At 35.8% G+C, this 8,740-nt stretch overlaps 1 protein-coding gene across 1 annotated transcript in view; it reads left to right on the top strand.

Annotated features, from left to right (window-relative positions):
- Positions 1-501: 501 nt before the first annotated feature.
- PPFIA1 (PTPRF interacting protein alpha 1) overlaps positions 502-8,740 on the top strand; it is a gene marked incomplete at its 5' end in the record, with an annotated part of 58,252 nt that continues 50,013 nt past the window's right edge. The window contains one exon of the mRNA XM_082485491.1: positions 502-765. Coding sequence (XP_082341617.1) covers positions 502-765 — 264 coding nt within the window. The remainder of the gene's footprint in view (positions 766-8,740) is intronic.

Genomic DNA, 8,740 nt, shown 5'->3' with positions numbered 1-8,740 from the left:
ATAGACTTTCTACAGCCAGCATAAGCTCAAAGTACTTCTTTAGATACTATCTGTATGTTTCAAGCGCTGGAAGAAGCAGATAATAATTCTCAAAATATGCAGCGTAATCAGTTACTGGTTTAAGTGTATAATTTCTGGTGGTGTGCTGCATGCCTTATCTTTGTTTTTTTAAAGATCTCAGCAGCAGTTTACTCTTAACAAAAACATAAATCCATTAAAATGAGATCACAGTTTGAAACGTAGCTGTAAAAATCTGGTCTTGCAAGAAGTCACAAGATTCTCGTTATGAAGTGATGCCTTGATTAAATTGATTGTATACCTTTTTTCCTGCAGTCTTAATGAAATAGTGGCAAACACTAAGGTGTTGGCAACCTTTGCTGATGCTATCATTGAGAAAGCTGAGTTGGTATTATGGGTAGTATCCAAAGTTCCTTTGCTTATCCTGTTTAGATTTGTTTGACTTAAATTTATGGTCTTTGTTTTGTCTTATTTTGTTTCAAGATGATGTGTGAGGTGATGCCAACCATCAGTGAGGCAGAGATTCCCTCGGGGGGAAATGGAGGCCATGGTTCAGGTTCCCCGTTACAGTCAGATGCTGATTCCCATTTTGAGCAATTAATGGTATCCATGTTGGAAGAAAGGGATCGCCTTCTGGAAACACTAAGAGAAACTCAGGAGACGCTAGCATTGACCCAGGGCAAGCTACATGAAGTTGGTCACGAGAGAGATTCCTTGCAGAGACAGCTCAATACTGCACTTCCACAGGTATGGACATTTTGAAAGGAAGGTATCTTTCGATTTTGATAATTTTTGTATTCTTTGTGGGCTTTTGTTGGCTTTTTGCGTATTTAATTTGCTGAAGAGTCAGGTTATGGTAGGGGAAGATCAATCTAGCTTAGTACTTTCCTGAAGTATCTGTTGGTGCTTACTCACTTTGAGAAAGATATAAAAGCAAGGTGAGCGGGGAATATCAAACCTTTTCCCTCCCGTACGCTTTCCCAGTGTCTGGCATTTCTTTGGTTTAGCTTGAGCGTGAAGTCTTACCTGCATTCTTTTGGTTAATAGAACTTGATGGTCTTTCTTCTCTCACTAGTATTTTTTCAATGTTGTTTCTAACTGCCCGATTCATTCACGTGCTTAAGAATTACAAACAGGCCATTCTGGGAAAGAAAGCAGGCTGTTCTGATACCATCATGGACTTTGATTTAAAAACTTGAAAAATTTCAGGCTGCTGCCTTGTGAGTACATGCTGAGCTGTCATGGCAGTGTAGAAGTCTGAGTGTGTTGTTTAACTCATATAGTTCCTTTTGGAGAGTTAGGATTCTTTTTTTTGTCTTGCTAGGAGTTACCATTTACTGATTTCTGGAGGCTGCAGTGTAGCAATATACAGCCTGTAATGCAGTTCAGAAAGGTGATTGGTGTCTACAGAATTTCCTGTGTTTTATCCATTCCGGTTAAAGAGAATACAACTGAAATTTGAACATTTTGAAAAGCATTTGATTGTAGGCAAAGCAGAGGGCGCTTTCAGGTGTCTGTTGACAGCCTTACACTTTCTAGCATGGTTGGTTGTTGTCCCAAGTGTGTCATGATGATGTTATATTTGCATACGTTTGCATACGTTATTCCAAGAATATTTGCTATTTTTACAAATGTTTACATATCCTCAAATATTGTAGTTCCTGTTTATACACTTTACAACAGTAGTTTTAAACCCTTCTGTTTCCACTGCTCTCATTATAATGTAATCACTATATGGCTCTTGGTATGGTAATTGGTACTGGCAATTACTCAGGGGTAGAAACTAAAAAGTAATACATGTTAATCTAGTTGTGTTACAATGGTATGATGGAAATCAGAAACGAGATGTTTTCAACCTTCGCAGCTCCCTGTGTTAAATCATGTGCTGCAGGCAAAAGTCATTCTTTGGTTTTTTTTTTGTTGTAGTAATTGTGGCTTCTCTTTATCCGCTATTTCAGGTCTGCTACATTAATGGATGCCATTAACCAATTGTATGATCTGTAAACTGTTATACTTGAATTTTTGGACAAGTAGAATCACCCAAGCTCTAAACTGTATTGTTCCTCTTTTCTTTTTTCAATTCTCAGCTTTCCGTCCTAAATCTAGTAAGCTACTTACATGTAAACATTTCTTTCTAAACATTTCTAAAAGATTAATGCAGTTAAAAAAACCCAATTCCCCATTTTCAAGAATGTCGTAATTGTATGGTTTCATGTGAAGTCCGTAGGAAACGAGTCTCACAGTTCAGAAAGAAATTTTACTGCAGTTTTATATAAATATACAGCATTGTAGATTTTGTAGATTGCTGTTGAAAAATACTGTTGTCGTGGTGTGAAAACTATGTCACTTTTGACCTCAGTGGTGCTTAAGCTCAAATGATTGTGGAAGGTGACGATTGATGGTGCTTTCAAAAGTCAAAAATATTTTATTATTTTTGCTGCAATCAGAAATAACTTCTGTATTTGACAAGTTTTTGTTGTTTTTATGGTAAAGATTCAGTTACTTCATATGTGTAAACTTCTATTGAGGTGAAAAGATGTGGGTTATTTTTTTAAAATTCTAATAAGTGTTCACTAGGAAAACTTTGTGGTGACTGTAATATTTGAAACTGTCCAAACTTTTTTGTTAATTATTTCAAGCTGAGCATTCTTCTGAACTACTGTCTCAAATGACCCGTTGTTTAGCTGTGGATTTCAAGGAGGGGTAGAAGTAGGATAACTTCAAATGTACTGACAACTGTATTATATTTTTTTTCAGGAAAGAAGGTGTTTAGTAGTGTACATTTTTTCATAGTGGCTGTTTTCCATTCGGTAGAAAGAGATGCAAAGATCAATTTGACTAGTTGTACAAATACTAGTATAATTGCATGAATTACTAAATCACTGTGTAACCAATGTATTCTTTCTCCCTCAGACTTGGCATCTAGCTTGTAACACGTCTTTGTAGCTGATTTGGGAGTAGTTTATCTTAAGGAGTATTGCATTGAATTGTTTGTACATACACTTTTCCTGTTTTATATATTTAGCTGAATCAGCCAGTTAGATGGTTCTGATGACTGATGGAAGCTCCTTGTATAAAAGAAGGAATGCCAGATCAACTGCTTCTGTACCAAAACGACTTCTCTGGTTTTAGTATGAAGATGCCCAATTTGTAATGGCATCCCTGTACTTAATTCCGGACTTTCACTGAGTTTCTGTGTGTAAGGAAGAGGCTCATACTGGTGTGTGTATAGCTACAAAATGGCAAATTGGTACTTGTGTATTTACACGTCTTATAGATTATAAAAGTAAATGCAATTAATTCTGCAGCAGTGATGTGCGTTTTCTGAAGTGTCAGAGAAATAGACTTTTCTGGTGTACTTGTAGCGTGGTGGTCAGCTAGTGATTTAGCGGCATCCGTGCTAGCTCACGTAAACCTGAAACAGCTATTTGGAGTAAGAAGTCTCTTGTTCTGGATGTCTAACTCACAGAGGGGAGAGCTTTCTAATCTTGTATAGATGTGCTTTATCTGTTACATTTACACAGAGTAAAACTGACAAATTTTTCTTGTTAGGACAGCTGGAAATGAAATACATCAACATTGTCTTGATAAAATGACTGGATTCTTGGCAATGCTTTTTGTTTTCTGGGAGTTACCTTCTATTACACATTACCCTAGTCAAACTGTACTCTGACCTTGGAAGATGAACTTGATGAAGTCAAATTGCTGTGCAAGAGCTTAAAATTAATTTGTTTTTCCTAGTATTTTTCAGAGAAAAAAATAAAAATTAACTTTCAGAACTTAGACAACTGTTATTTTTAATGTAAACACATTCAATTATGATTTAATTATGGTCAGAAGAGTAACTCCTCTCTATTATTTTCCATGCTCTTAATGCGTCTTCTAGAGTGTATTCTACAAAATTCAAGGTTAGTGTGCCTAAAATTCATAAGTTAATCTGTGAAACAGACGGGATGCTCTTGCATTTAAAAGTTAAATTTTGAATTTGAGGTGGATGAGGTCCAAGTGACTACCAGTTCATGCTATGAAGGTGTCGCAGGCTAGGGTTCATTTTGCTGGTAGAATTTCATGTAGAAGTTCCTGTAAATGACAAGAAGTTGGTTGTTTTGGTTGGAGAAGACTAGAGTTTAATTTACAGAGACTCTGGTACCTAGCACAAATAAAAGAGCAGTTGATGAATTCACAGCAACTTTTATCAGGATGACAATTTTAACATGTATTTTAAGAATTTTATAAGCTGATGTACAAATGTTAGGTTTCTGTAATACAGCAACACTCTTTATTAAGATCCATCTTAATCTTGCACTTCTAATCTTTTGGTTTTAAATTTACCGTGTTTTATTTTCATTTCTATGCAAGGTAAGTAAAATAAAAAGTTTTTTCTGTATTTGTGATGGTCTTGTTCAGAATTTCTGTATTCAGCAGCATATACATAGGGGCACATGAGAACTTTCTGTGTCTATGTGTACACGTAATGTGGAGTTAAATGTGGGGGGAAAAAAAAAAAGCTGCCTATAATTTTGGTTTGGCTTCAGCTCTACTGGGTTGCCCATTGTATCTTAATTTGAAGTGAGTCCACAGCAGGCTGTCTTCAGTTCCTTTCTATCTATAGTAAATATTTTATCATTACTGCATACTTCAGTTAAAAATAGTGTGACTGTTTATATTTGTATTCAGTTAAATTCAGGTATGTCCCTATAGAATGATCTTCTTTAGACAATCTCAGAAATACTGTTCGATGTCTCGCGTGTAAGAAATATCTAAGTACTTGGTCTGAAGACTGCCCTGGTATTGTTTTATAATGATGAACTTAAATATCTAGTTGCCATTTTAATAATGGTGTTATTTGGATTTCCTCCAGGCAAGTTTTCAATAATACAGGATGTCATAGATGTAGAAATGAGGTTTTGAATTGTACGTAATCTGAAGAACACAGTTGCAGAAAGTACATTAAGTAAAGGGCTTGCCAAACTTTGCAGCAGCTGAAATCGCCTTAGTGCAACTCCATTTACAGTATTCACAACTGTTCAGCCTTGAGGTGACGTAGCTTATACTTCTTACTCTAGCAAGATGTGGTACTGACTTCTAAATAAAAGATGTTAATCTCAGCAGAGCGCCGTGTGTCCAGAAATGATAAAGATCCAAAAGGATTTCAGATGTGCAGATGTATGTCAGAACAGACACGTCCTCCATTTCTCTTATCCCATTCTGACAGCAAAGATAAATGTGACTCTTTCCGTTGCATTTTGACAACTGTAATTTTAGCCTTGTGTATGTTGAGTTTCAGTTGCTAAATCTTTCTTGGCTCTGACTGTTAGTAAATTACTAAATAGATTTGGCTTTACACTGCGTTAAGTCAGATGGAGATAGGAGTTAATGCTGAGAATTCTTCACTCACTATATCAATAAACCTCAACTTCCCCAACATTTCCTTCTTTGCAAGGCATAGAGACAGACAACTTTTGTCCAAAACCTTCAGAATATGAAGTTTTCTGAAAGTATGCTCCACAACTGGGCAAAAAGAGGAGTGGCTACAATTAAATAATACATTGGAGTATATTGAGGACCAAGTCTCTGGCATTCGTTTTGACTTCTTAGCTTCTCATTTAAATACATTTGGGTGAGTTTGTTTGTTGAAACATCCCACCCCTACCCAGCAGACACCTGCTTGCCTATTGTTAGCAACTTGCTGTTTATACTGTGCTTTTTATTTAGGTTATCTTGATTATAAATAGACCTTTTTGGAGAGATTAGATTTAGAATGAGTTTTAAGTTTTCTTCTATTTGAGGATGAACTTTAGTGCTGCTATGATGTCCCATCAATCCCTTTAATAAAAAATTTTTTATTAAGAAGTCTAAAACTGTTGTTTTTATTTTCCTTAGTTTATTTGTAGGAACAATGTTTTGGTGACTACCAGAAATGCTTTTTGTTTGTTTTTAATAGTGGATGTAGCCCTGAAAGATGAGCTAGTGGTTATTTTTCCCTACTCTTCTGTTACTATGTACAAATGTCCGATAATGGGTTTATTAATGTTTGGTGTGCAGTAGTCTAACTGGCAGTCTATCGAACAGGCTGTATGTAAGCTTGGATGAAAAGAGGTATAATTGAAACAGCCTGTTTTAAAAATATATGTTATATTTAGAACCAGGTGAACTTCACATATATACTAATCTATGTTAACTTGCCTGTAGCCTCTTGTACAACAATTCTGAGAATTCTTTGTCTGCAAGCCCTTCTATTTTTCTCTGTTCTTTTTAAGAATATAACTAAAACCTACTTTAAAGATGTTTGTTAGCAAGACTTAAAGACCCAGTGTGGCTATGTAGTTGCAACTTCCATCTAGATCTTTTAAAAAAAAAAAAAAGGGGGGGGGGAGGAGGGAAGCTCTTGGATATTTTTTTTTTTTTTAATAAATATGAATTAAAAATACAATCCCCTCCTTCCACCTTACAAGTTCTTAATGTTTTAGCATCCACTGGCCTGTGACTTTGGTTTCTCCTTTCTGGTATCTATATAGGAGAGGTGGATGTTGGTTTTGCTCACTATAGGAATTGATGTTAGAATTAAGAGCACACATTTCTGTTTTGATATATGTGGATCACTTATAGTTAACAATGTTGTCAGAGAACTTGAATTTTTGGAGAGAACATTTTAGCTGTCTATTAGTAATTTTGGGGTTTGCTCTTCCTTAGCACTGTATCCCAGAACTCAGGTAATATACTTCACACTAACTTAATTTTGCTTTTTAAAATTTTCCTGCTTTAGAGGAATATGATAGAGGTCTTCATGTAAGCTGCTTTTAGCAATTTAGGCAGCTTAAGTCACTTTAAGTCTATAAGGCTGACTAGTATCTGGTGACATATATTAGAAAATACTTATCATAATCTCTTGCGCGTATGGATCTCAAGGTACAAATACTGAGAAGGGATAGATTTGCATTGTGTGTGTCAGGTAATCTGGGTGTTCATAACTTCCCAAGTGTATTTTTTTGTAAGCCTGCCTGTGGATTCCCCAAGTATAAATGGGGAAATGCGTGGCAATTCTTGCCAGGAAAAATGTTTTCACGTTCTCCAGACTGAAAGAAGAATTATTATTTTGCTGTTGAGTGGAGCGAGTTTTTTATTCGAGTTGACTTTTTCACAGGAGTGCTTGGAAATACTGTTTCTGCATTTTGTAAACTCCGGAGAGTTGGGTAGCGAGCTGAGCGTGTCTGTAGGTCGTTCGAGGAGATGACTCTCCTGGTTCATATATTCAGAACTGGAGGAGCACTGTGGTTACCATACGTATTAAAGTCAATGCTCAGTTTCATTCTGATGTGGTGTTTTTCTTTAGGTTCTCTGTAAATTGCTGTGAAGAGTTGGTTAACTTTTTTTTTTTTTTTTGCCTATGACCTTTATTTATTTCAGACTTTACCTTGGATTTTCATATAAGCTCTACTGAAAATCAGCTCCTTTTCTTGTAGTCGGCGTGACGAGGCTCTGTGGCTTGTTCCTACAGCAGCCAGAGCTGTAACATTTTTAAGAAGAGAAGCTTTGTTGCTTAATCTTCTCTTCTGCTATTCCACAGTGGCTAGCCTTGAACTTTGCTCATGTGTTTATGTTCGTGTCTACTCAGGATATGTTTTTTGAGGATGGTAGTGAAAATCTTAACGGGAATATAATTTGGATTGCATTTGAAATATGCTATGACTTTCGATGGGTGCAAGTGAATAAAAACAGTCGACGTATCGTTTCCCGTAGTTCATCTGTTTTATGGTTGTGTTTTCAGAAATATAAATGCTTAGAAATAGTATTTCTAGAGCTTGAAAAATTTGATATGCACATCCTTCTAGTTTTGTTGAGGAGAAAAAAGAACTTCCACTTGGAAAATAAGCAAGAGGGTTTTTTTTATTTGTTATGGTAGGAAAACGGGCAGCCTTTGATTTTTTTAATTTTCTTTTCTTTTCTTTTTTTTAAAATCTTTTAGTTCCTCCCCTCCCGCCCCACCCTTCCTAGAACAGTACTCTCTATTTGGGTATGCTCTGAGCCATGCTGAGTTGTGCCTTACTGATATTGATAACACACAGGAGACTTTGTTATCTAATTCTATTTCACATCTAGTTGTCTAGAAATATTCTGCAGCACAGTGCTTGCTTTTTTAAATCCTACCTCCCATGTAAATACATGTAGAATTTGGTTCTGTTCAGTTTAAATGATGTATAGGAAACACTTTTTAAATGCATATTTACCTTTTATAAAGAACCGCAGGGTAGAATATCTGGTTAAAATGAGTAAAGAATGTAGACTACAGGTTAATAAACTTTATTGTTGAAAGAAGTGAGATTTTGTTTTTCCCCACCTCAAATTTACAGAACCACGCACTGTATAAGGACATAATTATGTAAGCTTAGGTAGCTGAATAATTTACATAGTTTAAAAAAAGCCCAAAACAAAGCCACCTTTAGATGTGCAGTTTAAATAAAGAATTCTTGTGTCAACCTATACAAAGTGTAAACTGGCTTGATGTATAGCTGAAAGATCTAACCATGAATGTTCATGTAAAGAAACTACCTTGCAGTTGGTGAAGTTTATTAATCATTGTCTTCTCAACATCAGCAATTTCCTGTAATGAGAAATGGTGTTTGAATTACTTGGAAAGGAATTTTAGCTGGCCAAATCCTTGGTGTGAAAGCTAAAACTTTCTTTAATGTGGAGAGGGCGCACTCAATAAAGAGGATCATAA

This window comes from Vanellus vanellus, assembly GCF_965231255.1.
Source record: "Vanellus vanellus genome assembly, chromosome: 6".
NCBI lineage: Eukaryota > Metazoa > Chordata > Aves > Charadriiformes > Charadriidae > Vanellus > Vanellus vanellus.
This window is presented reverse-complemented; position numbering and strand designations above follow the sequence as displayed.